This window comes from Suricata suricatta, chromosome 16 (genome assembly GCF_006229205.1).
Source record: "Suricata suricatta isolate VVHF042 chromosome 16, meerkat_22Aug2017_6uvM2_HiC, whole genome shotgun sequence".
Taxonomy (NCBI): domain Eukaryota; kingdom Metazoa; phylum Chordata; class Mammalia; order Carnivora; family Herpestidae; genus Suricata; species Suricata suricatta.
Window position 1 is genome coordinate 48,988,580 of NC_043715.1, and position 26,446 is coordinate 49,015,025.

At 55.4% G+C, this 26,446-nt stretch overlaps 2 protein-coding genes and 1 long non-coding RNA gene across 8 annotated transcripts in view; 1 reads left to right on the plus strand and 2 right to left on the minus strand.

Annotated features, from left to right (window-relative positions):
• The window catches only part of RSPH6A (radial spoke head 6 homolog A), a 17,695-nt gene extending 895 nt beyond the window's left edge, over positions 1–16,800 (minus strand). The window contains exons 1-5 of one of the 2 annotated variants that reach the window (XM_029924842.1): positions 15,908–16,800; positions 12,483–12,717; positions 6,446–7,210; positions 4,626–4,767; positions 3,783–3,900 (exon numbers count right to left, since the gene is read on the minus strand). In XM_029924842.1, the coding sequence (XP_029780702.1) occupies positions 3,783–3,900; positions 4,626–4,767; positions 6,446–7,210; positions 12,483–12,717; positions 15,908–16,578 (1,931 nt within the window). In that variant the 5' untranslated portion in view covers positions 16,579–16,800. The remainder of the gene's footprint in view (positions 1–3,782; positions 3,901–4,625; positions 4,768–6,445; positions 7,211–12,482; positions 12,718–15,907) is intronic. The other variant, XM_029924843.1, reaches the window with a different exon arrangement.
• LOC115280175 lies at positions 16,774–25,977 on the plus strand. Its single transcript, XR_003903698.1, has 3 exons — positions 16,774–16,857; positions 23,632–23,722; positions 25,533–25,977. It is a non-coding gene; the product is annotated as an uncharacterized LOC115280175 (long non-coding RNA).
• SYMPK (symplekin) overlaps positions 16,877–26,446 on the minus strand; it is a 35,935-nt gene continuing 26,365 nt past the window's right edge. For 4 of the 5 annotated variants that reach the window (XM_029924839.1, XM_029924837.1, XM_029924840.1 and 1 more), the window contains 9 exons: positions 24,990–25,098; positions 24,640–24,740; positions 23,963–24,053; positions 23,244–23,345; positions 19,145–19,332; positions 18,155–18,331; positions 17,883–17,978; positions 17,294–17,626; positions 16,877–17,124 (listed from right to left, as the gene is read on the minus strand). In XM_029924839.1, the coding sequence (XP_029780699.1) occupies positions 16,990–17,124; positions 17,294–17,626; positions 17,883–17,978; positions 18,155–18,331; positions 19,145–19,332; positions 23,244–23,345; positions 23,963–24,053; positions 24,640–24,740; positions 24,990–25,098 (1,332 nt within the window). In that variant the 3' untranslated portion in view covers positions 16,877–16,989. The remainder of the gene's footprint in view (positions 17,125–17,293; positions 17,627–17,882; positions 17,979–18,154; positions 18,332–19,144; positions 19,333–23,243; positions 23,346–23,962; positions 24,054–24,639; positions 24,741–24,989; positions 25,099–26,446) is intronic. The other variant, XM_029924838.1, reaches the window with a different exon arrangement.

Here is a 26,446-nt window from a genome sequence, read left to right on the forward strand (position 1 = left end):
ATATATGTTTTATTTTTGAGAGGGAAAGAGACAGAGTGCGAGGGAAGGGGGACAGAGAGAGAGGGAGACACAGAATCCAAGGCAGGCTCCAGGCTCTGAGCTGTCAGCACAGAGCCTGACGCGGGGCTGGAAGCCACGAACTTTGAGATCATGACCTGAGCTGAAGCCAGACGCTTAACTGGCTAAGCCATCCAGGTGCCCCCCAAAAGCCTGAGTTTCTAATCGTATTTGATATTCTCTTTTCACCTGTGCTTTCTTTTTTGGCCCCCTGGTTACTTAGGAGTGTGTTGTTTAATTTCTACATATCTGCGAAATTCCCCCAAATTCCTTCGTTATTGATTTCTAATTCCACTCCAGTGTGGCCAGAGAACATATTAATCCATCCTGTTAAATTTATCGACACTTGTTTCCTGGTCTAGCATACGGTCTAATTGTGGAGACAGTTCAACGGACACTTGAAAAGAACGTGTGTTCTGAGGTGCCTGGGTGGCTCAGTCGGTTAAGCGTCCAACTTTGGCTCAGGTCATGATCTCGCAGTTCGTGGGCTCAAGCCCCACATCAGGCTCTGTGCTGACAGCTCAGAGCCTGGAGCCTGCTTCAGATTCCGTGTCTCCCTCTCTCTCTGCCCCTCCCCTGCTCGCACTCTCTCTCTCTCTCTGTCTCTCAAAAAAAAAAAAAAAAAAGCGTCAAGATCTCAGGGTTCACGAGTTCGAGCCCTGTGTCAGCTCCGTGCTGACAGCTCAGAGCCTGGAGCCTGCTTCGGATTCTGTGTCTCCTTCTCTCTCTGCCCCTCCCCCGCTCACACTATGTCTCTCAAAAATAAGTAAGTGTTAAAAAGAAAAAGAAAAGAATGTGTGTTCTGCTGTTGTCAGGGTGGATTTTCATTGTAATGGATTTAAATTTAAACAATATTCGGTTCTGTTATTGGATAACAGGATCGCGTCAGAGTGAGTCTGGGACCACTTGAGTCCACGAATCTACTGTCTCAGCGGTAAATGTGGCGGAATCTGAATCCAAGGTCAAGGAATTCTGACGAAAACGTAGTACCCAGATGGAATGTGCTGTAAGTGTGAATTTCATGCCAGATTCTGAAGACATAGTATGAAACATTTAAAAAGAGAATGTAAAATAGCTCGTTAAGTTTTACATGACTGATTTCACATAGCAATGACATTTAAAATATAATAGGGTAAATTAAATTATTCAAATGAATCTTGCCTGTTTTTACTCTTTTTAAAACATTTTTTATGTCTTTATTTTAGTTTGAGAGAGAGAGGGAGAGAGACAGACAGACAGTGAGTGGGGGAGGGGCAGAGAGAGAGAGAGAGAGGGAGACACAGAATCCGAAGCAGGCTCCAGCCTCTGAGCTGTCAGCACAGAGCCCAGCACGGGGCTTGAATTCACAGACTGTGAGATCATGACCTGAGTCAAAGTCAGATGCTTAACCGACTGAGCCACCCAGCGGCTGTGTTTTTACTCTTGAACATGGCTAGTTCTAGAACATTTTATTTACTTACGTATTTATGTATTTTGAGTAGGCTGCACACCCAGCGCGGAGCCCAGTGTGGGGCTTGTACTCATGACCCTGAGATCAAGACCTGAGCTGATATCAAGAACCAGACGCTTAACTGACTGAGCCACCCAGGACCTCCTCTAGGAAATTTAGAGTCGTGCAGGTGGCATGTATTTTCCTTATGTTGGACAGTGCTGGTCTAGGTGTGGGGTCCCAGCAGTGGCCACATTAGACAAACATCCCTGCTGTGGTGCCTACATTCTAGAAGGAGGGACTGATAACAAACAAGAACAGAAGTGGTTGGGGCCAAGCCCTGCCAGGCCACCTGTGTCCCAGAATTTTAACTAGAGGAGGAAATGGGAGGAAAGGGCAGGGACTGGGAGACGGGGAGAGGCAGCGAGGGGCAGGGGGTGGGGGGAAGAGAGAGAGATGGAGAATCTGCCACCGAGCCTGTTTGGCTTTGCCCTTATTTTCACAGCCCTGCTGTTGCTGAGAGCTTTGCTTTCCTCCAGGTCTTCCCGGAGCCTTTGAATACACACCGGGAAGTTGAGCTTCCTAGAAAGATGGACGTTCAGGCCCAGCCCCGCTCCCGTGTCACCAAACCTGCACTTTAACCGGATCCGTGGGGCCCTGTACACTCACAGTCGGGGAGCTCCGGTCCAGCTGCCGCCCCCCCCCTTTCTTCTCTCTTTCCCCAGAGATTTCACAGCAAGGTTGCTCTTCCCAGGAATTCCCACTTCGATCCCCTCAAGATGACAGGTGTAAGCTGGCATTGGTCCCTGCCCTGTCCCTAGTGGGACTTACTTTGTAACGGGGTATTTATTCGGCTGCGGGGGAGGGTGCGACACTATTACTGTCTGAGCTTCCTCTGTGCTCTCAGGGGCACGATCATATCGCCTTTTCAATAAAGGGCCTGGGACCTGGATGCAGCCGGCAAACAGTGGCACCCAAGAGTGCTTTAGAAAGAAAAGAAAAAAAAAAGGATGGTGGAGGAATGCATGACTGAGTGGTGGTGGGTGAACGGCGTTCCGATTTTGGCTCTGTCTTTTGCTTTCAGAAAGAGGTTGGCAGGGCGCATGGCTGGCTCCGTCGGTGGGGTGAGCAACTCTTGATCTCGGGGTTGTGAGTTCGACCCCTGTGTTGAGCGTTGAGATTACTTAAAAATAAAATCTTTAAGGGGGGCCTGGGGGGCTCAATCAGTTAAGCAACTGACTCTTGGTTTTGGCTCAGGTCATGATTTCGCAGTTCACAGCTTGGAGCCTTGCATGGAGCTCTGTGCTGGCAGCGCAGAGCCTGCTTGAGATTCTTTCTCTCTCTCTCTCTCTCTCTCTCTCTGCTCTTCCCTGACTCATGAGGTCTCCGTCTCTCTCAAGATAATAAACTTAAAAAAATACAATCTTTAAAAAGAAAAGAAAGCTGTTGGCAAATGAGGGTGTGGCGGGAAGAAGGGGGCTGGCAAAAGCAGGTAAACGAGACTCTTCCCTGTTTCCGGAGGGGGAAAATCACCAAGAACATGGTTACAGAATCAAGATGACATGAAATGCCATCACAGGAGGGAACAGTGCAGGTTCGCCCAGGAGCTGGAAAAGGATAATCTAGGAAAACGTATCCTGCCATCTGGTGGACAGAGCTGGGAAGTGCACCACCTCAGGGCTGCGGAGGGCGCTCCCTAAGTGGCTAAGCAGAAAGGCGGGGGTGTGCCTGGTGGGGGAGCCTGCGGAGCTCTCTCGGTGAGTAGCTAGTGAGTAGTGACTGTCTCAGTGAGTGTGTGGGGGTGGGAAGATGCAGCAGTGACATATCTTTTGCGAGCAACTTGTGGGGGATCCTGGCAGGCAAGACTTCTGCCCCATAGAAAGAAGACCCTTCAAACTGGAAGAACCACCAGGCGGCCCAGAGAAGTTAGGTCCCCTGGAGACAAGACTCTGCCCTGGGCAGGGCCACATCAAAGTGGACTGCTGAGTCCTGTCTGGCTCTGTGACCCACCTGGCAGAGAAGTCTGGGCCGGGAGGCCAGAGATCCAGATTTGAATCCTGCATATGCTGTGTGGCCCTGGGTCAGTTCCTTCCCCTCTCTGATCCTCCATTCTCTTATTTGAGGGGCTCCCGCTTTTTGTCTGGGATTTCTCATTTTAGCCCTAGTGGAAGTCCTGGAGTTGAGTGAGGGGGTCAGAAAGGGCTTCCTTTCAATCTCCGCCCCCCGCCACCCTCGGCCTGGCCCGGAAGAACTTGTAAGGGCTTCCGCTTCTAGAAAGGACGAGGGGAAGACCTACTTGCCACTGGCGTAGGCATAGGCCCCTGGCCAAAGATTGGAGCGCACGACAGCCACAGAGTACTGCGGGCAGAGGCTGCAGGACAGGCGGGTGGTCCAGGGTGTCATGTGCATGATTTCTGCAGAGGAGTGGAGACCGCCAAGGGAGGTCAGGGCTCCCCACAGCCCTGCACAGCACCCCCCCCAACGGAGGGGAAACTGGGAGAAAGAGGTGAGGGAGCAAAGAAGGAGCACAGGGAGGGCCATGAAGGCTGGCTCCAGGGCACTTCCTCACCGTGTGGCCCCAGGAAGCCACCTCGACTGTCTGAGCCTCAGTGACAGCATCCAAGAAGTGGGTATACCTATCTCCCCTCCCTTGCAGGCACTGCCATGATCGCCCTTCCAGGTCAGCCATTGGTTTGGACCAGGGTGCAGAGGGCATGGCACAGGCCCTGGGCTCCCAGAAATCTGGGTTCAAATTTGGGCTCTACCCATTCACCCTCTCTCAGCCTCTCCTTCCTCCTCCCTCCATGTGCCTGAGGCCCTGACCTCAGGAAATCCCTCTCCAGTCCTGCCTTCTTGGGGAAGGCCTAATTCTGTCTCTCTCCCCAAACCCACAGGGGACTGGAAAAATCATATCCCACCATCCGGGACATCGCCATGTGCCAGAAGCAACTCACAAGATGGACGTGTTCCCGTAACCCCAGGAGGGAGGCCCAATCACCAGACCAGTGTTACAGATGAGGGAGCAATGGGGGCCCAGAGAGATGCCCCGGCAGCCTTGCTGTCCCCCCAACCCCCGCTTTCTCCCCAGTCCCCACCTGGGCTGGCGGGCTGGCAGGGGTGAGGCGAAGAGGACCATTACCTGCGTCTTCTGAGAGCGGCGTCAGCAGCGGGGGCCCGACCTCCTGCTCCACCTCCTCCATCCCCTCTGCCTTCTCTTCCTCCTCCCCTAGCTCCTCTTCCTCCTCCGTCCTCTGCAAAGGGTTCACCCAAGTGCAGCGGCCCTGGAGGTTGGGGGGGGGGGGGTTGGGGAGGTCAGTCCGCATCCCTGGGCAACAGCAACCGGCTTGCGCGCTGGGAGGTGGTGAGGGGCCAGGAGGGACACTCAGGACTGGCCCTGTCCTAGGGGACCCAGGTATGGGCAGGGGGACAGGGCCAGTCACAGCGGTGGAGGGAGGGAGAGTGGGCTGAGAGAGCTATAGTGGTGAGGTGGAGACCCCTGCCACCCCCGAGCTGTGTGGCCCCCATCTGGGCATCCATTCATTCATTCATCAGATATTTCATGAGCACCTACTATATACAGATAGACAGGTGCTGGGGAAACATCCCGGAGAGGAGAGACCCCTCCCAATCTTTAGCATCCTGTACGACCTCTTGCTCATCTGTGAAATGGGGGTGGTAGAGGGCTTCTCTGCTTAGATCTACACTGGGCTGCAGGAGGCCCTGAGGAGCTGACGCATGTTTGTTGAATGAATGAACCTAAGTGTGCAGCACAGAGTAGATTTCCGTTGCCTCAACTACGCCATGGGACTGAGCTGAGTGACACTCTCGGAAGAAGTTACTTGGATTCAAGAAGCCATGGCAGAGTTAATGAACGTTTGTTGAATGAATGAATAAAAAGCTCCCAGCGCCCTTGAACCAGTGACTGCAGGGATACGAAGTTCAACACATCAGGCACTCCAAAAGGGCAGGTTCTCAACCGCTTGTCCACAATCCCCAAATGTGAAAGGCTTTGAAAACCAAAAGTTGCTTTCTTGCGTCCTTTGGCAGCAGCCTTGACCTGAACTAATGAGAGGCTCCTCGGTGTAGTTGCAGCAGAAATAGTGAAATCCGGGGGCGCCCGGGGGGCTCGCTCGCTTTAGCTCTTGATTTCAGCTCAGGTCAGTATCTCACGACTGGTGACATCATCCGGCTCTACGCTGACAGCATGGAGCCTGCTTGGGATTCTTTCTCTCCCTCTTCCTCACTCGTGCTCGCTCTTTCTCTCTCTCAATAAATAAATAAACATTAAAAAATAAAAAAAGAGGGGCGCCTGGGCGGCTCAGTTGGTTAAGCGGCCGACGTCGGCTCAGGTCATGATCTCGTGGTTCGTGGGTTCCAGCCCCGCTTCGGATTCTGTGTCTCCCTCTCTCTCTGCCGCCCTCCGCTCACACACTGTCTCTCAAAAATAAATAAATGTTTGGGACCCCTGGGTGGCTCAGTCAGTTAAGTGTCTGACTTCAGCTCAGGTCATGATGCCGGCTCAGAGCCTGGAGTCTGCTAACGATTCTGTGTCTCCCTCTCTCTCTGATCCTCCCCTGCTCATGCTGTCTCTCTCTCTCAAAAATAAATAATAAAAAGACATTTAAAAAATTAAAAAAGAAAAGAGTTGAACAAACTTTAAAATAAATAAATAAATGTTAAAAAAAATTAATAAAAATACAAAAGAAATAATGAAACCTTTGTGTACGAGCTGGACCCCAGCCCCTCCTTGAGCTGAGCTGTTGCCCAAGGCGTGGTGTGTGCGCCCTGACACCCTTTTGAAACCCGAAAAACCCAGAACTCCAGGATGCAGGATGCCCCATCACTTTCTTACAGGGCGTGGTCAACCTACGGCTGCTGCAGGAACGAAATGTCACGTGCCCTGACGGCAGGGCCGCAGGCGCCCCCCCAGCCCCCACCTCGGGGGTCCCCGGGCCTCACCTGCGGCAGGATGTGCTGCGTGTGGTGCACCCAGTTGGCCATGGAGTCCACCAGCTCGAGCACCGGGATGCCCTCGAAGTCGGGGTTCTCCTCGTAGGAGTCGCGCCCCGCGCCGCCCTCCTCCTCCTCGTCGCCCTCCTCCTCCCCAAACTGGTAGAAGCCGAGCGGGCTGACTTGCGTGGCGGCCGAGATGCGGGCGATCTGCGCCCGCAGGTAGTTGGCCTCGGTGCCCGGGAAGGGCGGGAAGCTGACGACGGGCGCGTCCAGGTGGCCGGTGAAGAACTTGCGGATCCTGCGGGCCTGCACGATCTGGATGGGCGTGACGGGCGGCAGCCGCGTCCACGGCCCGCCCGGCTCGTTGCACACGAAGTACCAGTACTTGTTGGCGCCCGAGCGGCTCTCCTCCTTGGGGATCACGGGCGGCGGCTTCCACTGCGGCTTGGGGACGACGTCGACGGCCTTCTCTTCGTCCTCCTCGCCCTCCTCCTCGCCCGGCGAGTCCGGGGTCTCGCCGCCCTCCGCCGGCTCCTCCACCTCCTCCTCCTCGGCCTCCTCCTCGCCCTCCCGGAACTCCACCTCGGCCACCAGGTAGCTGCGGCGGAGCCCCAGGATCTTGCCCCAGAAGCGGCACGTGTGGATGGGCTGTTGCTCCACCAGCTGCTTCAGGGCCAAGAAGATGCGGAAACTCTCGTCCGAGCCTAGGCCCACGCCGGCCTGCTCGAAGTAGAAGGCCGACTCCATGACGTTGGGCACCGGGGAGTCAGCCTGCAGTGAGGGGGGGGAGGTAGAGGAAAGCGGGCTGAAGCCCTGCGCGCCGCCCCCCCGCCCCCCGCAGCCGGACTTGTGAAATCCGGAGAACTAAACCGCTCTGCACCCCAGCTGCTCAGGCGAGCCTGCTGGCCGGGGCCATGTCTTGCCAAGTGAAAGGGGGGGAAGGCAGGAGATGTGACAGAGATGTGACGGGAGCAGAAGTGGGCGTCAGAGACTGGAACGTCCTGCACTCTGCTGGCTTTCACCCTGGAGGAGGGCCCAGGAGGAAGGAAGGTGTGCTGCTTCTAGAAGCTGGAAAAGCCTAGGAAATGGCTTCTCTTCGAGAGCCTCCATTAGTAGGGCAACCCTGCCGACCTTGACCTTAGCCTGGTGAAGCCCAATCCCAAGCGGACTTCTGACCTCCAGAGCTATAAGGTGAAACGTTACGTGGTCTTAAACCACTCCGTTGGTTATAGCAGCAGTAAGAGAGCAGTATGGGTCCACACTGTGCGTGCGGCTGAAAGTGAAAGAGGTAAATATGGGAGCCAAATGGTGGGTGACTGAGACTCTGTGTCCAAACTTCACCTTTTATAAGGACACTAGGCCTAATGGACTAAGGGTTCACCCTATTGCAGAAGGATCTCATTATAACTAATTACATCGGCAGTGCCTCTCTTTCCAAATAAGGTCACATTCTGAAGGACCTGGGTGAGGGATACTTCACCCTTCATGAGACCAGTTCATAAGGGGGGCGCCTGGGGGGCTCCGTCAGTTGAGTATCCAACTTTGGCTCAGGTCATGATCTCACGGTCCATGGGTTCGAGCCCCGCATTGGGCTCTGTGCTGACAGCTCAGAGCCTGGAGCCTGCTTCGGATTCTGTGTCTCCTCCTCTCTCTGTTCCTACCCCTGCTCCTACTCTGTCTCTCTCCATCTCTCAGTAATAAATAAACATTAAAAAAATTTAAATAAATCACAATGGTTGATATGAAAGATTTGGTGACAAGCATACTGAGGTTTTCCCTGAAGGTTTATACACTGTGTTCTTGTTTGTTTGTTTAAATGTTTATTGTTGAGCGAGACAGAGATAGAGTGTAGAGGGGCGCCTGGGTGACTCGGTGATCTCAGGTTCGTGAGTTCGAGCCCCGAATCAGGCTCTGTGCTGTCAGCACAGTACAGAGGATCCTCTGTTCCCCCCCCGCCCCTCCCCCCTCTGAAAATTAAATAAAACATTAACATTTTTTATTTTATTTTTTTTTAAACTTTTTAAAATGTTTTATTTATTTTTGATACAGAGAGACACACAGCATGAGAGGGGGAGGGGCAGAGAGAGAAGGAGACACAAGACAGGAAACGGGCTCCAGGCTCTGAGCTAGCTGCCATCACAGAGCCCGACGTGGGGCTCGAACCCACGAATGTGAGATCTGACCCGAGCTGAAGTCGGAGGCTCATCTGACTGAGCCACTCAGGCGCCCCTTTATTTTATTTTTAAAACTTTTTAATGTTTTATTTATTTTTGAGAGAGAGAGAGAGAGAGCGAGCATGAGCAGGGGAGGGTCAGAGAGAGAGGGAGACACAGAATCCGAAGACAGTCTCCAGGCTCTGAGCTAGCTGTCAGCACAGAGCCCGACGTGGGGCTCGAACCCACGAACTGCGAGATCGTGACCTGAGCCGAAGTCGGATGCTCAACCAACTGAGCCACCCAGGCGCCCCTTAAAATTTTTATTAAAATGAAAAAGGATGATTGTGCCTGGTCCATGAGCCAATGGCCATGGCCCCCTTCCTGGGAATCCCTCCCCCCATGCACATGGCAATGGAGTGGCCTCACCAATCATGGTTTAATGATATCACTGCGCCCTGCTCACTGTTGATTGAAGCAAGAGTGGAAAACTGCCCCCAAATGACAGGTCAGGCCCTGTTTCTCTTCCCAACTTCTGCTGTGGCCGGTAACGTGTGACTGAATGGAGGGGAAGAGAGCCGGCATCTTCCTGCCTAGAGAGTATTTCTTTGCTATCACTGGATTTGACCCCAGATTCTCTGGCGGGGATCTTTCTTCCCCCCAGTTTCCAGGAAGATCCCGTCCGTGATCTGGGAGAAAAGATTTCCTAGTGGCAACCAAATGGAATTTTCAAGAAGTGGGTTCAGAGCTATGGGGCAACTGTATACTGTGGGGTGGGGCGGGGCGGGCCGGGAGGAGAGAGGGGTGGAGGTGAAAGAAGGGCACTGGAGTCCCGGAATACCAGCTCTGCCAGGGGCCCAGCCACATCTCTACCCTTGGGTTTGATAGGCTCAGTCACTGTGGGCCTGCTGAGTCGGCACCATCCACCCCCACTGCTCCACAATCACCTTCCCAGCGTCCCCTGCAACCAGGGATGGTCCTGTGACCCAATCTGGCCAATAAGATGCAGACAGAGGTCTTCCCAGGGGCTTCTGGGAAACTTCTGCCCCCAATTTTTAAACTTTACTTTTTATTTTTTAAGTTTATTGTTTTTAGTAACCTCTACACCCAATGTGAGGCTCAAAATCACAACCCCAAGATCAAGAGTCACATGCTCCTCTGACTAAGCCAGCCAGGCGCCCTCCAATATTTTTTTAAAGGGGAGACACACAAAGAAAAGAGCCCCTCCCATCCCTTTTTGGGGGCACTGGTGTGGGAATATCAAGTGATGAGTTCAAGGACCCAACAGACAGACCAGAGGGGATCTCACAGAGATCTTGTGATCTCACTTAGAAGATGTCCCAACTCGGGGCACCTGGAGGGCTCAGTCAGTTGAGCATCCAACTTTGGCTCAGGTCATGATCTCGCAGTTTTGTGGGTTCGAGCCCCGCATCGGGCTCTGTGCTGACAGCTCAGAGCCTGGAGCCTGCTTCAGATTCTGTACATCCTTCTCTCTCTGATCCTCCCCTGCTCGCGCTGTCTCTCAAAAATAAATAAAAGACATAAAAAAATTTAAAAAAGAAACTAAATCTTCTCATTACAAGGAGAAAAAAAAAAAAAAAGATGTCCCAACTCTGCCCACTCTGGGTGACGTGAAGTAATTAACCGTTTTGCTGAAATGCTTGGTCCATTTTAATTAAGCATTTGCAGCCAAAAGCAAGCCTTACTGACTGCACTGGCCAGAGGTGGGATTTATACCCAGGCTTCTTCATGCTGAAACCTCCTCTCTTGGTGTAGAAACAGGGAGGCGGGGTGGGGATGGGGGGAGAAAACAGCCCTGGGTGCCCCATCCGCAGGGAGCGACCTCCCTAGCTGTCAACTGCTTGCACCTGACCATCGGGTGTGAGAAAAACTGGTCTTGTTTAAGCCACTTCTCTCCACTTCTGCAACATCATCTAGTTCCTGCCTTCACATGATCTATGTTGTCAAAGAAGTAAAGTGTTAGTTTTTGGAATGTGATGCAATAATACTAAAGTTAGTCTGAAATTCTAATTTCGAGAATCGTCAGGAACGTCAGGAACCAGAGGTGCAGTAGGGTTCCAGAGCAGAACAGGGTGAAGGGGAAGGACAGAGAATCCACAAACAGGTCTAATCCATGGAGGTGTAAATAAGTCAGAGATGGCATTTCAGAGGATGAGGGGGGAAAGAATGCATTATTCCACCATGGCTGTTGGGGATCATGGCTCGCGCCTTGGGAGAAATAGAAAAAAGGAAATAAGAGCCCTACCTCCGGTCAGAGAAATAAATAAAAAATGCTGAATCACTGATTTCTTTGAGTCTCTCCCTAGAAATATGCACAGGCCACAAACGCCCACAGTTTTGCCGCCAGTTTGCAGGCCTCCCAGAAAGAATTCCGGCTCCAGATTCTAAGCGGGTGAGGCCTTCAGGGACAAGGCGCGTTCAAGGGGCGGAGCCTCCCGGGGGATGGAATTTCAATGGGGGCGGAGCCTCAGTGCCGGCGTGCTCTAAGGGGGCGGGGCCTCTAGGCGCCAAGCGTTCTAAGGAGGCGGGGTCTTCGTGGACTTGAGTTAAAGGTGGGTAAGACCTGGAGGTGGAAAGGAAGGGTGCATTTCCAAGTGGTGGGAGGGGGGGCCTCCCGAGGAGAAACGGGATCTGAATTTAACCATATTCCCAGGTAAAACTTCGCGCCCAAGGTTTGGTATTTCCACCTGTGCTTTGCTCACCCAGAGACTCATTCCTTTGTCTGATTGTCGTTGCTGTGGTCTCTCACCATCCCACCCCTCGGTCGCCAGAATCCCGGAGTCTCAGAAGCACAGAAGTGAGCACAGAGCAACCCGCATTTGCAGATGGGGCAAAGGTTCTGGGTAGCTCGGGCTTGGAGGATGCGGTCCTGCCTTCCTAGTCCTGCCCCTGGTACTTCCTAGCTTCCCGCCCTCCGAGCCAAAGTCTTTCCTCTACACATAGGAATTAGGTAGCACTTGCTTTGCAGGCGTGTTTCGGGGATGAGATGAGACCAGGCTCTCAAAGTTCTTAGCAGGGGCCTAGGAGGCGTCGGAACGATCATAGATAGAGTCCCCAACAAATGCTTCTTGAGCAAGTGACAGAACCCTTCACCTGAATTTTAAGCCGTTGTCTAAGCCTGGCAACAGAATTGTGGGAATTAAATATTCAGAGGATAGTGAAATGTTACTGGGCCAAGAGTGGAAGAGTTCATAGCAGGTGTCGACTTACAAAAAGGGAAAGTGAGTCTGGGGGTAGGGGCACTTCAGTGATGACAGACCCCAGGAGGCCATGTTTTGTAGAAAATGCCCGCAAAGCAGAATGATTTGGGGGAGGGAGGAGTAAAGTACGGAGAGAGAGACTACCTCTACCTACACGTAGCCCCTGGAGTCAGGTTTTTTGTTTTTTTTTTTTTTTTTTTGAGAGAGAGAGAGAGAGAGAGAGAGTGGTGGAGGAGCAGAGGGAGAGGGAGAGAACTTAAGTAGGCTCCACGCCCAGCACAGCGCCTGAGGAGGGGCTCCATCTCACAGTGAGATCGTGACCTGAGCCGAAGTCAAGAGTCTGCAGCTTAACCGACTGAGCCAGGTGCCTTGGAGTCAGTCTTCTAAAAAGCAAAGCTGCCTAGCCCCTCCTCTGCTTCAAACCCTTCCTTGGTGCTCCAGCCGCCTCAGGAGAAAGCCCAGTCTCCTTGGTCTGGCATCCAAAGCCCTGTGTGACCTGGCCCTCCTGGCCCCCTTGGCCCAGCAAGCACACTAAACTGAAGCTGTTGGTTTCTGGGTCATACCGTGCACTCCCTCACCCTCAGCCCTTAGCACAGGCTGTGGCAGAGCCTGGGTCATTGTTTCGCCGGCCGTGCGGCCCTCCTCGCCCCTCCCCGTTAGCTCACTCACCACCTCCTCCTCCATCTCCTGCTCGCCCTCGCCTCCGCTGCTCCTGACGAATAGCGCCCTCTGCCGGTCGGCCATCTCGTAGGTGGGCTGCATCTCCGGGTCGTCCCGCGTGGTGTCCAGCTTGGGGTGGAACCATTCCCATTGCGTGGTGCGGTTCAGCGACTCCAGGATGGACAAGGGATCCTCGGGCCGCTGGTTCAGGATCTTGGTCAGCAGGTTCACCAGGTGCTCATACCTGCCTCCCGCGGGAGGGAGAGGGAGGTGGGAGACATCAGTTGCTCAGCCCAGTGAGCTCACTGCTCTGCGCCTGGCCCTGTGCCTGGCGCTGGACACAGTAGAGAAAAGGTCCCTGCCCTGGTGGAGCTGACATTCTGGTGTTGGAGACGGAAATTAACCAAATATGCAAAACGTATAGCGTGTCAGGAGGTGGTAATTTCTGTCTCTCAAGATAAAATAAACTTTTAAGAAAAAAGGATTAAAAAAAAAACAAAAACGAAGGAAACTAGGAGAAAGGAAAGTTCCATGCCAATCTTGCTTAGAAAGCCTAAGCAAAATATTCGCAAATTACATCCAGCTGAAAAGGATGCTCTCAAATAGATGATGCACCATGATTAAACTGGGCTAATAACAGGAATGCAAGACTGGGCAGATAATAGAAAAATAGAAAAAAAAGAACTCATGTTAATATGCTTAAAATATATGTAAAATAACCTCAGTAGGTGCAGAAAAATTGTTTGATAACATTCAACACCCACTTATGATTTAAAAAACCCCTACCAAACTAGGAATAGAAGGTAATTTTATTTTATTATTTTTTAATTTTTAAAATGTTTATTTTTGAGAGACAGAGCATGAGCAGAGAGGGGCACAGAGAGAGACACAGAGTCCAAAGTAGGCTCCAGGCTCTGAGCTGTCAGCATAGAGTCCGAAACGGGGCTCAAACCCACGAATCATGAGATCATGACCTGAGCTGAAGCCGGACGCTTAATGGACTGAGTCACCTGCCCCAATTAAAAAAAATGTTTATTTATTTTTTGAGAGAGAGACAGAGTGTGAGCAGGGGAGGGGTAGAGAGAGAGGGAGACACAGAATCTGAAGCAGGCTCCAGGCTCTGAGCTGTCAGCACAGAGCCCGACGTGGGACTCCAACCCACAAAATCATGAGATCATGACCTGAGCTAAAGTCATGCATTTAACCGACTGAGCCACCAGGAACTCCTAGAAGGTAATTAAAAAAAAATGTTTAGGGGCGCCTGGGTGGCTCAGTTGATTGTCTGGCTTTGGCTCAGGTCATGATCTCATGGTTCGTGGGTTCGAGCCCCACATCGGCCTCTGTACAGACAGCTAGCTCAGAGCCTGGAGCCTGTTTTTGGATTCTGTGTCTCCCTCTCTCTCTGACCCTCCCCTGCTCATGCTCTCTCTCTCAAAAATAAATAGACCATTAAAAAAATTTGTTTATTTATTGAGATAGAGAGCAAGCGAGAGTGGGGGGAAGGGTAGACAGAGGGAGAGAGAATATTGAGCATGCTCTGGCTATCAGCACAGAGCTGATGAAGGGCTTGATCTTACAAACCGTGAAATCATGACCTGAGCTGAAATCAAGAGTCGGACCGACTGAGCCACCCAGGCGCCCCAGAAGGTAATTTTTTACAGCTGCATAAAGGGGAACCACAAGTAACCCATGACACACCCCAAACATAATCGTGAAGGACTGTACATTTTTTCCCCTATGAGATGGGGAAAGAGGATGCCTGCTTTCACGACTGCACTGGAGGTCGTGGCCAATGCAATCTGACATGAAAAAGGTAAAAAGGACTGGAAAGGAAGAAGCAAAGCTGCCATGATTTGGAGGTTGTATGATTGGGAATGATGTGCAGAGACCTTGAGCGGAGGGTGTGCCTGGCACATTGACTGGAGTGGGAGGAGAGAGAGGGATCAGGGGAGGAGAGGAGGCCGAGTGATGACAGGACTGTAATGGCTTCCTTGTATCTGAGCCAGGGACTATACTGGGCACGTGAGAGCAGTGTTGGATTCTGACCACAACTGTACATCTGAGGAACAATTACGATCCCTTCTCTCCAGGTGAAGAAACTGAGGCTTTGAGAAGTTGAGGGCATGAGGTCACACAGTGGTAGCAGGATTTGAAACCAGGTTGGTCTGATTTCAAAGCGTGTATGTCTGCGGCATGCCTAGGGGGCTCAGTTGGCTGAGCGTCTGACTCTTGTTTTTAGCTGGGGTCATTTTCCCAGGGTTATGGGATCGAGCCCTGTATCGGGCTCCAGGCTAAGTGTGGAGCCTGCTTGGAGTTTTCTTTCTGTCTCCCTCCCCTCTCCCATTCTCTCATGCTTGCTCACTCTAAGAAGAAGAAGGGGGAAGAACAACCATTTATTTCCAACCCTCTGGCAGTCATTTTGGGTGTGGTGGAGAGCCATCACTGAATTGGGAAGGGTTAAGGAGAGGTCAGACTTTGACCGAGGCTTTTCAATAAAGGACCTGGAAGCTCCAAGAGTGGGAACTGTGGGGAAGAGCTAGAGGTTATTTCTGACTAGGCTCTCGGATCTGAAGAGACATGAAGTTTGGAGAGTGACAGGGGCTGAATGGCTGTTGTGACAAGCAGGAACTTACTCCTGAGCCATGGCAAGCACTGTGCACGGGACGGATGGGGTCGGTTTTGTGCTTTAGCAACAGATACTTCTCCAACCCTGTCTTCTCCTGCTCCCCCTTTCTACCAGCCTCCTTGCTCTCTCTCCAACACTGCCAGCCTTAAAGCCTTGACCTGTGCTTCCTCCGTTACCTGCAAGGTGCTCCCCCTCTTCTCCTTCAGGCCTCTGATCAAATGTCACCTCCTCAGAGGCCTCCCCTGACTTCATGCTGTTTAACATGCACTCCCTAACCCCCCTTACCGTGCCTTATTTTCCACCTTAGCTCTTATCATCACGTATCACTTATTATATTTATTGTCCATTCTCCCACTAGGATGTAAGTTCCGTGATGATGTAATGGGGACTGAGACCTGTATTCTAACTATGGCTAAGAGGCTTTGGCAAGTTAGTGGCGAATAGGGCCTCAGGAGCCAAATCACACGGACTCTGCTGTATCCTAGCTGTTATCATTTTGGCACGGGACCGAAGTTTTCTTGGAGTTGTCCTCTGTAAAACCAGGACAGTAAATGTCCTGATCTCAGCTGTGAGAACTAGATGTTAACGTATGCGTGGTGGCGGTCTGGTGAGTAAATGCTAGTTATTGTCAGTGTTTTCATCCCGCGGCTCCTAGTGTGAGTTAGACGCCCCGGAGCAGTCCCTGGTTACCCATGAGGGGTGACCCCCTGTCTGACTGAAGGGACCCAGGAGCCTGAGGCAGAGCCTTGGCTGGGTCATTTCCCTGCCGGGGGCCCACTCCCTTCCCCACTCGAAAGCCCCTTCTCACAGGCTGAGGCTGCAGTTGACACTGGTCTGCAGCAGGTAGGCCTTGGCGTTCTGCACGGCCAGCTCCCGAGGCTCCGGCTCAGGCACCTCCACAGTGAAGGGCGTGAAGCCCAGCTCGGAGAGGGAGACCTGGAGGGCGGGGTCATCCCTCAAGTAGGGCCCATGCGGGGCATCGTGGCCGAACTGCAGGTCATCTCCCTGGTACATGCTGAACAGGCCCGGGAAGTCGGGCCCGGCCCCCTGGTAGGCAGACTCCAGTTGCTGGAAGAGGTTGCCTTGGCCCTGCTGTAGTTGCTGCAGCATCAGGCTGGCGGTTCGGGTGGCCTGGATCCCGCCTTCTTCCAGATAAGGCTGGGGCTGTATGGGAAGGCCCATACTCAAGGACGGGTACTCTATGCCGCCCAGCTGGGCTTCCTCAGCCTGGAACATCAAGTTGTCCTGCTGGGTCAGGGCGGCCCCTGGTGACCAGCCCTGGAGGTTGCTCTGGCTCCCCAGGTACTCCTGACTCCTCTGCAGGATCCCGGCATCCAGGGGTATCTGCTCCGCTTCCGCCTCCTCGGAGAAGGTGGGCTGGAGTTCCCGACTGCGCCGCCGCCGGGAAACCTGGGAACTCCTCCGTCTAGAATCAGGCGGCCCGGAAGGGGGGTCAGGGTCAGACGGCGGGTCTCCCATAGTTCAAAAGGGATCGCAGGCTTCCAGACAGGGAGGCCAGGTCAGTCGCCCGCCGCTGCCGCCGCCGCCGCCGCCGCCACACGCCCGGTAGCCTCTAGGCCAGCAGCCCGTTTCCAAGCAGGGAGGGGGCGGGCGGTTACCAGGGGAGTGCGCGGGGACGCCGGGGCCAAAGAGCCGGTTTTTGCGCAGGCGCACCGCACGATGGAGGGGCCGCCAGTCCTCCAGCCAGCAGCTGGGCGCGTTCCCTAGCTACCGCGCAGTCCCACAGCTGACACGCAGGTAGAGACCAGAGACTGCATCCACGCTCCAGACCCGCGATCTTTTTAATTTTAAAGGCTAAGCCCCGCTGGCTCGGCCCCGCCCTGCCCTTCCCGAGCTCCCAGCCCCATTCCCCTTCCCCATCAAGCCCCGTCAGCTGTTCCCCTTGGTCTCCGATTCCCCGGATTCCTCGGCAACGGGGCTGGGGGTCTTCAAGGTATCTTCTCCGGGAGGGGTGAGGGTCTGGGGGCTGCGCTCCTCCTTTGAAGTCAACCCGCCCGCTGCCTCCTGGTGACAGAAGGGGGAGCAGGTCAAGGACAGGGTGGTCCTACCTCCAAGCCTTCCTTTCCGCGGTACCCTCCCCTCCCCACCCCGACTTTGGGCACTTGGCATACACCCTTCATCCCAGGGCCCTAATTGGTTTCTTCCCTTGCCACTTTGAGGTTGTCATCCCTACCTTAGGTAGGGGCCCCTCAAGACTAGAGTCCAGGAGTGCGGCCTCGGTCAGCCCCGAGTCGTCATCCATGCTGATGAAGATGGCGGGGGTCTCACACTCAGGCCCCTCCTCCCGGAAATCTATGGCTTCCTCGGGCTGGGGAGGGCCTGGCCGGGTGGAGGAAGAGGAGGACGAAGAGGAGGACGAGGGAGCTCCCACTCCTCCGGGCTTCAGCTTCTGTTCCTCCTCCAGCTGCCGCTTTAAGGCTTTCTCCTGGGCCAGCCGAAGGCCGATGAGGTCCTGAGGGGGCCGGGGGGCTGGGGCTGGGGCCAGGGCCAGAGGCTCCAGGTCGTCCTGGAGGTGGGGAAGGGCACAGAGCTCAGGGGAGGGGGGCGGGCAGGTGACAGGCTGCTGTCAGAGGATGGTGGCAAAGAGCCGGAAGGCACCCCAAGGTAGACGGCAGGGTGGGCACAGGGTGTAAGTAGGGGGCAAGTGTCCCCCCCACCTCCCATCCGTTTCAGCAGGAGTCTCCACCAGACAGAGGTGGCCGGCATGGGGAGACCAGGGTGGGCCCTGCTGGCTTGGGGAGTGGGAGGCTGTGGGCCCTCACCTCTTCCAGGGGCCCTGTGGGCACTTCCTTGGCCTCTGGCTCCTGCTTGCCACTGGCTTCCAGGATGGTCATGATGGAGTTGGGGATGTGTGCTTGCTAGGGGAAGAGCAGGTGAGGGGTTCTACGGAGCGCTCGGACTTGAGACCCGAAGTGGACACCCCAGATCCCTGGTCCTTGACCCTCTGAGGCATGACAGGTCTCCCCTCTCCCCACCCCCACCCAGTCCTCCAGGGCTGAACCCAGGGGGCCACCCATCCCACACCCCGGGGTACCTGGTGGGGGGTGAAGGATCGGACGTGGGCCAGCAGGGGCTCCCGGAGCTCTGGGCACTTGTCAAAGACGGCACCCAGCTGCTGGGGTGGCAGCTGCAGGATGACCTGGAAGCTCTGGGGCTTGGTGCGCTGGCAGCACTTGATGAAGCCCTCCCACACCTTGGGGTACTTCCACACCTGGACGGGGCGGGGAGGGAGTGGTCCTGAGGGGGCGTGCAGGCAGCCACCCCCAACACCAGGAGAGAGACCTTACCGCAGTGGGGCCCTAATCCCTACAATGCAGCTGATTGCTCTGGGCTCCACGCAGCCCTGACCTCCGGCCCTCGAGGACCCTGTGATGTTCTCTCTCATCCCAAGCAGCTGAGGCATGAGGGCCACTCAGGAAAAGAGAATGAAATGGGAGTGGCCCTGTCACCCAAACACTGTCTCTGTTCACTCCCACGGCAGCCTCGAAGGGCCACACCAGCCCTGCTAGACATACTTTGCCCAGGGAGGTGCAGGGAACCGAGGGCAGAACTGGGATTTGAACCTAAGGTTGTCTAAATCTGTGTTGCACCTCTAAGCCAGATGTTGCCAAGTGGCAACCTGTGGGCTGAACCTAGCCAGAGAGCTTATGAGTGGGGTTTGTTTCTTACTTGATCATGTTATTTCTAAAAACCCAGATTTCAAGCTCCTTTCGGAAACCAGGCCCATCTTTCAGTCCTCGCGTGCATCCTGGCTGGGGACAGGGGCAGAGGCAGCGGCAAGGGCCACTAGGCCTCTGCTCCTGCCATCCGATAGCCATCCTGGAGCAGAGCTACGCCCCCTGTGGGGCTGTCTTGTCTTGGCCCAGGGTGGTGCCAAGCGGTTGGTGGGGGGCCCAGAGCGGGCTCCCCTCCAGGATCCCCGTGGGGGACGGCAGGCAGGCCTGCGGTCTGTCTTCTGCATGTCCTGCTGCGGAGCACCGCCTGTGGGAGTGGGGTGGTCACCAGGGTGCTCAGGGCGGGTTACCTGCTTCATGATGAGGCGGGACAGGATGTTCATGACGAATCCCCCCAGGCGGGGGTACATGGTCAGAGACTGGATGACGGTCCTCATGAGCAGCATGGGCAGGGGGCTCTGCTCCATCAGCTGCTGCATCACCACGGCCAGCACCTCCGACGTGTACACGTTCCGCTCCGCAAAGCACAGGTTGGTGGCTGCGAGGAGGCGGAGAGTGGGCCTGTCCTCTTTGCCCGCCTGCCCCCTGGGAGGTGGGAGCCCCCCAACCCTCACAGAGCCCCATTATCTGCGCATGTGAGTGGAGACCTAGCCTTTACTTCCTGAAGCTCCAGATGCGAGGGACTTCCTTGCCCAGCAGGTGCCCTAGGGGATACTGTGGCCTGGTCCTTGGAAAGCCTGCAGTCTCGGTCCAAGGTTAAAGACATGTCCAGCTCCCAGGAGCCCCATGCTGGGCAGAGTGGGCAGACCGTGGCCCATTTTCTTTGGGGACAACCCATGGAAAGGCTGAGGCACGAAAGACAGGTTGCCAAAGCCTGGGGGCCCACTCTGGCCTGCCCTTCCCCCCGACCAGCGATGGAAGACAGCTTTGACTTGCATAGGCCCCCTCATAGGAGAGATGCCCTCCACCAGGAGGCTGGTCTAGAGGCTGCCCACTCCCCGTCCTGACCAGGGCCTAAGGGTATGTGCTGGTGCTTGAGGGATACCAGGCGTGGGGCCATGTGGGGGACACAGTCCACAGAATAAGGGAGGAAGGAGGAAGAGGAGGAAGCGTGGGCATATGAAGAGCTCCCCAGTTCAACACCCGGTGTGGAGAAGGGCTGAAGGAGGGTGGGCACAGTGTGGGCATCCATGAAGGCAGGCGGGCCTTGGAGTCCATTCTGTCAGGAATGGGTTGTGGCACCCCAAAATCAGCAGGATTGGCAGTGCTCTGAACCACTGTGCTGATGGGGAGACCCCAGGAACTGCCTCTGAATCCCTTCTTCCCCCAAACACCACTTGCCATGTGAGTCTGTCAACCAGGAAGTCTTTATTGAGCCAGAAGAGAGGCCCCCAATCCTTGAGAGGCTAATGGAGAACAGGGGTGGGTGCCTATAAGGAATGAGGGGGCTCCTATAAGGAACAGGGAAGGATGGAGGCATTTCAGGAATACAGGCAGGAAGGAGACTGGATGGGGGTAGGCCAAGTATCTGGCCAGAGGACAGGGTAGAAGGGAAGGACAGTGCAGAAGCCAGAGGGAACCTACCAGAAGCCAAGAAAGCTCCTCCTCCTCCCTTTCGGGTAGTGGCTGGCTCCTGCCTGCTCTGCCTGAAAGGGTCAACAACCAACCCCTGTCCTCCCCTCTGCTCTGGTCTCCTCCTGGGCCTCTTCCCCAGCCCTTAACCTACCTCCATAGCGGCCTGAAGGGTTTTTGAGCAGCTTGCTCTGACCCCATACCTCTCAGAAGCCCTCCAGAGATCAAGTCCAGTCTCCCACTCTGGCCTGTGAGCACCGTGTGGATGGGGTCAGGCCCGGTTTTCTTAATGCTTCCAGCCTGACCTGTCTTGACCAGGCCCTTCCCCTAAAGCACAGATCTAACCAGCCTCGCGCCTGCATTTCCAGAACCAGGCCAGGCCAGCACATGTCCTGGCCTCTGCAAACATTCTTGGCTTTCTCTGGAATCATCCTCTCCGCTGCTACCTCACCCCTACTCATCCTTCTGTGGTTTCCATTCCAGTGTCCCCTTGGGGCTCCCCGGTCTCTGCTCACTGTGGGTTGTTACTGTCTAGGTTTAGACTGCGAGTGCCTGAGGGAGGGTCCAGCATAGGGGCGAGCAGAGGTGCCCATGAGTTGTCTTAACTGCTGCACCAGACCACTGGGGGCAGGTCCAGTTACAGAAAACCCCACCACAGACAGCGCATGGTTTAAAGGGGGCGTGAAGGGGCGCCTGGGTGGCTCAGTTGGTTAAGCGTTCTGCTTTGGCTCAGATTATGATCTCACGGTTCATGGATTCGAGCCCTGCATCGGGCTCTGTGCTGACGGCTGAGAGCTTGGGGCCTGTTTCAGATTCTGTGTCTCCCCCTCTCTCTGACCCTCCCCTGCTTGTGCTGTCTCTCTCTGTCTCTCAAAAATAATAAAAACAGACCAAAAAAAAGTGGGAGTGAATGCCATGAATGAATGCTTTTTCTGGGTGCCTCAGTTGGTTAGGCGACCAACCAGCTCAGGTTCATGATCTCACAGTTCGGAAGCTCGAGCCCCACACCGGGCTCTCTGCGGTCAGCACTGGGCCTGTTTCAGAACCTCTGCCTGCCATCCCTTTCTTCCCCTCCCTTTCTCGTGCTCTCTCAAAAATATACATTTAAAAAGAGATAAATAGGGGCACCTGGGTGGCTCAGTCAGTTAAGCCTACGACTCGGGCTCATGTCAGATCTCACATTCGTGGGTTCAAGCCCCGCATCAGGCTCTGTGCTGACAGCTAGCTCAGAGCCTGGAGCCTGCTTTCGGGTCTGTGTCTCCTTCTCTCTCTGCCCCTCCTCCTCTCATGTTCTGTCTCTCTTTGTATCAAAAATAAATAAAAACATTAAAAAAATAATAATAAATAAAAAGAGATAAATAAATTGAAAAAGGACAGGCCTTCATGATATCTCCAGGGACCTGGCCACTGGTCGCCTGAGCGGCTCGCCGCGAGGCTTTTTCTCCCAGGGACTAAATCTGGGTCTGCGAATGGGGCCAGTGGGCGGTGGGGTCTGTGGATCCCCTCAGATTGTACACAAACCGTGTGAGCCTGGCGTCTTTGGGGGGGGGGGGGGCACCGCTTCCCTGACATCATCAAAGGGGCTACCGTGTGTAAAAAGGCCGCTCCCGAGGCGCCCGGCTGGGTCGCAGGGGCATGCGACTCTTCATCGCCGGGTCTGGGTGGGAGCACCACGCTGGGTGTAGGGATTACTTAAGCAAACAGACAAACTTAAAAAAATAAGGCACCGTGGATGCTGAGCTTCGAGAGCCTCCTCACTTTACTGTTCAGCCTGTTCAGGAAACCTTAGTGCCTCCTCGCTTGTGGTGTGGGGTTTGAATTTCCGTAAGCTCCTCTCTTGACCTAAAGGACTCGGACAGAACTTGCTGAGGAAAGCTAGGAAATAGGCAGTCTTCGATGAAGCTACTTGAGGCCAGATGTGAAACTAAGTGGCCGGGGGAAGACCCCCCTCCTTGCTCTTACAGAGTCAAAGACAGGTGTCATCTGAGTGGAGCAGGTGACAGGAAGGGCTTCCACCTTGGTGGGGAAGCAGGGCTTCCGGACCAGAGACCTTCCTCGGGGAGGAGAGGGAGGGGGTAGTGCTGAGGAGAGCTGACGGACAGAAGTCTTCCTACGGGAGGTGGCCTGAGACCCAGGGCGCTGTGAGCGGGCCGAACTGGCAGAGCCAGAGTCCGGCCCGCTGGACGTCAGATCCTGTTGTGTTTTACTACACCACTTGGCTGTGTGCGGCCCTGAGCAAGTTACTCAGTCTCTCCGGAACCTCCATTTCCTCGTCTAGAACACGGCAGGCGGCATACTCACTGGGTAACGGGCGGTGTGCAGGGCTGGGCAGGCTTGCGGGGCACTGAGCATGGGGCTCAGTTAAGTGCTCACCACACGGCGATGGCAGCCATTGTGAAACTGCCGACTGTGGTTAGCCGGCCAGCCTGTCCTCAAGCACCTGCCCTGGGGATACACTTTCCTGCCTCAACCGGAGCCTGAGAGCCCAGACTGGACTGTGCACCTACCCCTCGTCCAACCACCACCCCGGTGCATTCCGTCTGCTCTGCTGGCCGCACCTCTGCCCCTGCTTGGCCGAGGGCTCTGCTTCCTTCATTCCTCGGGCCAGGTCTGGGGAGGGAGGGGCTCCTCACCTTTCTTGAGGATTACTCTGTGCCAGCGCATAGTAGATGCGCCAGTTCCTTGGAGGGAGGGAGGGAGGACAGGAGGTGGGAGGGGAGGAAGGAGGGCGGGCATCCAGAGCTGAGATGGGGTTGCAGGTGGCACAATCTCCAACTTGGCAGATTCCAGCGGGGACATATGGGTGACTGAGGCTCTTCCCCAGGTCCGCAGCAGCCAGGCCACTTGCAGGGAAGGGGGGAGGGGGGAGCGCCTCACCTTTGATGATGGACTTCATGTCACACTTCACTGAGTCAATGTTGTGCAGAGCGATCAGAAGCTCTCCGGGGTTCAGCGGGGACAAGGCCGAGTTCCCTTCGCCTGCAGCGGTGAGAGCGGGAAGGGGAAGGACACAGTGTGGAAGCTGAAGAGCCGGGCTCTCCAGACCAGGGGAGTGGGAAGTGAGGGCGAGGCACCCTCCACTTCGATGGGGCCTGGGGGACAGAGGGCTCGAGCAGGGGAAGATGGACTAAAGGCCGCTCCTTCGGGGAAGCCATCCTTCACAGCCCAAGGCCTTCATCTTGCTCTCCTCCTCCCCTCGATGGGTTCCTTCCCCGCTTAAGGAAACATCTGGTGTGGTCCAGCAGTTTCTCTCCCTCCTCCCTAGGCCGTGCACGCAGGAGGGCAGGACCCCAGCGCAGCACAGATGAGGGCGGGCACTTGCTGGACGGGACAGGCCGGGCAGTGGGCGCTCGGAGGTAATGTGGGGCCGCGCCCGGGCAGACGGCCCTCTGCCGGTGCTGTGCTGAGGGTCCCAGGCGCTCCTGCATGTGGGTTTTAAATTTCCATGTTGTGTGGGCAACACGCAGCCTCCACTCCCTCCCTAGCAGGGGCCCCTGGGGTGAGGGGACAGGAGGTCATCCTTCAACACTAGGTAGCTTCTCTCCCTTGGGAGTTCTACTTCGTTTCTTTCTGACCACGTCCAAGACGTCACCTACCATGCTGGGTACCCAGCAGGCGGTTGAAGACCTCTTTTACCACAATGGGGTTGAGTTTGATGAGCTTTGGCAGGGCCTGGATCACTTCTTTCTGCAGGCGGAGGACAGAGAGGCAGGTCAGATGGTACCCCCCCCACCCAAATGCTCACCCTGGGGAGGTGAGGAGATGCTCTGGCCTCACCACGCCCCCAACACTTCCCTCCTCTTGCTCCCATGGGGCTGAGCTTTGTCTCCAAGTCAATGGACCCGACTCAGCCCCAGCTCATTGCTCCCATCTGAGCCCTCCTTGTGTTACATGCCCTGACGACCCCTGCAAGGGGACAGTGTGGCCATCAGCTCTTTACACATGAGAAGACTGAGGCCCGCTAGGGCCCCACAGCCTCTTGGGAACAACATCGAAGCGGGGGAAGCACATACGTGCTGTTTCTGCAGTTTCATGCAGGCCTTGGGACAGTCGTGTGTGTGTGTGGGGGCGGGGGGATCACTGCGATCCTCACTTGAGAGCAGAAAACCGAGGTGCAGAGGTCACAGAGGATGAAGCAGAGTTGAGACTGACCCCTAGTGTGAGGAGCCCTGGGCTGGGCCCACAAGTATCTGACGTGGTGGTGCCCGCCTCCCCGCCATCCCTGCCCTGCGTGTCTTCAGCTGTGGGGGCACCTGGACACCCCCGTCCCTACCTTCTCCAGTCCATTGAGTACAGGGATGAGGAAGCGGACATCTGGCAATCGCTTGTGGTAGAGATCCCGGACCCGCTTCACCAGCTCCGGGGAGGGCGGGACTGCGGGCGAAAGCAGCAGGAGCACAGGTTGGGGGAGGGTGAGCACCGAGGGGAAGGTGCGACGATGGTGGCTGTGTGCGAGGGGAGGGGACAGCCAACTCCATTTCAGAGCAGGCATCTTTGGCCTTCGGTTTCTCAAATGCATTTGGCAATATACCCGCAGTCCTGACCCTCAGGTCTTGGGAAGGAGAAGTAGGGAGGGTCTAGGGCATGGAGGAAAACGATAAAAGGTGGGGATCCTAGGGGCACCTTTGTCCGTGAGGCTGTGCAGACATCGTGTGACCAGTGTCTCTGCCCCCTTGGGGCAGTTTTCTACCAACAGGAGCAGCTCTGGTGAGTTCATGCCCATTCCTCGGATCTAGAAAGAGAGGGAGGGATGGCAGGCTGGGGAAGGGGCTGGGTGATGTGGGGAGGGCGAGGGGACCCAGGAGGAGAGCTCAAGGCAGCCCAGATGTTAAGAGGCAGGGTGGCTGGGGGGTGGGGGGTGGATCACGGGACTCTGGGGCAAGAACTGGGGACAGAAAGAGATCTTAGAAGTTCTCATCACCAGAGAAAAAACGAACTATATGAACTGAAAGACGTTAATTGAACTGTGGTAATCATCATTTTGCCACACACACACACAAAAGCATCATTTTACACCGCACACTAACACAATGCTATGCACACCAATTTCACCTCGGCAACCCTGGGGGGGGCGGGGAAGAAGCCTTGAGGAACTGGGGGAAATGTGGGGGAGGCGGGAGGGGGCAGGGCGGCAGCATCTGGGCTGCTTCTATCCCCTTCTCACAGGCCACAGACATGCCGCAGCCCCAAGCCTTCGCCAGCGCCAGCCGCCACCTAGCAGGCCGGGCCCTTCCTCGCTGTCACCTCTGACCTAACCCGGCCTCTAATGCCCAACGTGCCCTCCACTTCCTCGGTGAAGACCTTTCAGGCTTCTAAAGGCATCGGTGACTGCCAGTGTCCCCTGGCTCAGATCGGGGCTCGTTGGCAGCCTGCTCCCCTCCGGAAGCCACAAAAGCAGGGACTGCAGGGCCCGGGTTCAATGGCTCACGCCTTCCTCTGCCAATAAACGTTCATAATTGCCCGGGAAGCAGCAGTCTGTGCCCTCCAGCTCACCTTGAAAACAGAAGAACCTGCTTCCTCCTCGCAAGCCTGTATTACCCCCATGCTATAGATCTGGGTGACTCTTTGGGAATTAGCATTACTGTACTCCCTCCTTTTGTTTATGTTAGAAATTTCCCATAATAAAAAAAACCATCAGGGACAGATATACACAAAAAAGTGGTTTCAAATCCAGCTGCAAATCGGAAGGGCAGACACCCTGAACTGCTTCTCCCAGGGGTGGTCTCACGGCTGGCTCGCTCGGAAGAGCGGAGCAGGAGGCCCTGTGTAATGACAATGGAGGACTGCGGCGGGCCTGGCAGGGCAGGGGAGGGGAGGGCCAGCTCGTAAAGGGGAACAGTGACCCAGATGTCTGCGTGCGTGAGGTCACGGGACCCCTGCGCGGCTAGCTTGGGGGACAGAGTTACCCTTGCTATCTTTCCTGAAGAGGTGTCAGTTGGCAGAATGGGAAAGTGAGAGGCAGAGTGTGAATCCGGATCTGTGAAACTCCAGGCCGGGAACTACAGGGCCGCCCTGCTGTCCCTTCACTGGCAGCTGTGGCCCCAGGGGCCACCCCCACGCTCCGGAGCCGCTCAGCCTGG